This window comes from Merops nubicus, unplaced genomic scaffold (assembly GCF_000691845.1).
Source record: "Merops nubicus isolate BGI_N331 unplaced genomic scaffold, ASM69184v1 scaffold28672, whole genome shotgun sequence".
Lineage (NCBI taxonomy): Eukaryota > Metazoa > Chordata > Aves > Coraciiformes > Meropidae > Merops > Merops nubicus.
This window is the reverse complement of record NW_008592028.1, coordinates 1896-2928: the sequence shown is the minus strand read 5'-3', so window position 1 is coordinate 2928 and position 1033 is coordinate 1896. Positions and strand designations below refer to the sequence as shown.

Sequence of the window (1033 nt, the reverse complement as noted above, 5' to 3'; positions counted from 1 at the left end):
AACCCCCTCCCCGGGGCCCTGCCGCCCCCCATCCCCGCGGGGGTCCCCACGCTCACCCCCCTTCTGCCGCAGGGCTGAAGCGGATCCACGTGCTGACGGTGCAGGGCAGCTACGAGCTCCGCGTGGACCTGGAGGACTTCGACAACGGCTTTCCCCCGGGGCAGGCGACTCCTTCTTGAAGCACAACGGGATGAAGTTCACCACCAAGGACCTGGACAACGACCACTCGGAGAACAACTGTGCAGCCTTCTACCACGGCGCCTGGTGGTACCGCAACTGCCACACCTCCAACCTCAACGGGCAGTACCTCAAGGGCCACCACAGCTCCTACGCCGACGGCATCGAGTGGTCCTCCTGGACCGGCTGGCAGTACTCCCTCAAGTTCACCGAGATGAAGATCCGGCCTGTCCGGGAGGAGAATTAGCTGGATGGCATGAGGCTCCCCACCCTGTGCCCAGACCCCTGCCCTAACCCACCACCCCACAGCCCTGTCCCCTCAGCTGCCATCCTCCCCGTCCTCCCCAAGGGCTGGCCCATCCTCGAGGGGCCCCTGAGGAGCATCTGCCCCTGGCAAGGGTGGCACCCGCGGACATCACTGGACCTTTGCTTCCTACTGCCATGGCTCCCCTGCAGCCAAAATGGGTCTTCTGGCTGGAGCATGACCCACGGCTGGTACCCCAGCTGTGGCAGAGAGGGCAGTGGGATGTGGGGATTTGGGGAGCGGTGCCCAGCAGGGTCCAGCAAGGAAGAGAAAGGGCTCCCTGGAGGGAGGAAGGAAGGGATGCAGCAGCCTGGGGACACTTGACACCTCTCCTCATCTCCACTTTGGACACAGACACCCAGCAGTGCCCTCATCAACACGGCAAGTGACTGGGATACCCTTATCTTGGGGGACCCCAAATCCCACAGAGCCCCCAGGACTGGGACAAGGCTGCTGTTCCACAGCTCCAGCTCACCCCATGGTGCTACTGGTGACGGGGAGGGCTCGGCTGGGTTCAGCCCATGCAGATGCCAGACTGTGCCAGAGATTCCT

At 63.9% G+C, this 1033-nt stretch overlaps 1 protein-coding gene across 1 annotated transcript; it reads left to right on the top strand.

Moving 5' to 3' along the window:
* Positions 1-72: 72 nt before the first annotated feature.
* On the top strand, positions 73-424 carry LOC103767901 (fibrinogen C domain-containing protein 1-B-like; the record flags this gene model as incomplete). Its single annotated transcript, XM_008935034.1, has 2 exons — positions 73-164; positions 197-424. Coding segments are annotated over 2 exons (320 nt in total), but the record flags the coding sequence as incomplete, so codon positions are not given.
* Between the last annotated feature and the right edge of the window lie 609 nt (positions 425-1033).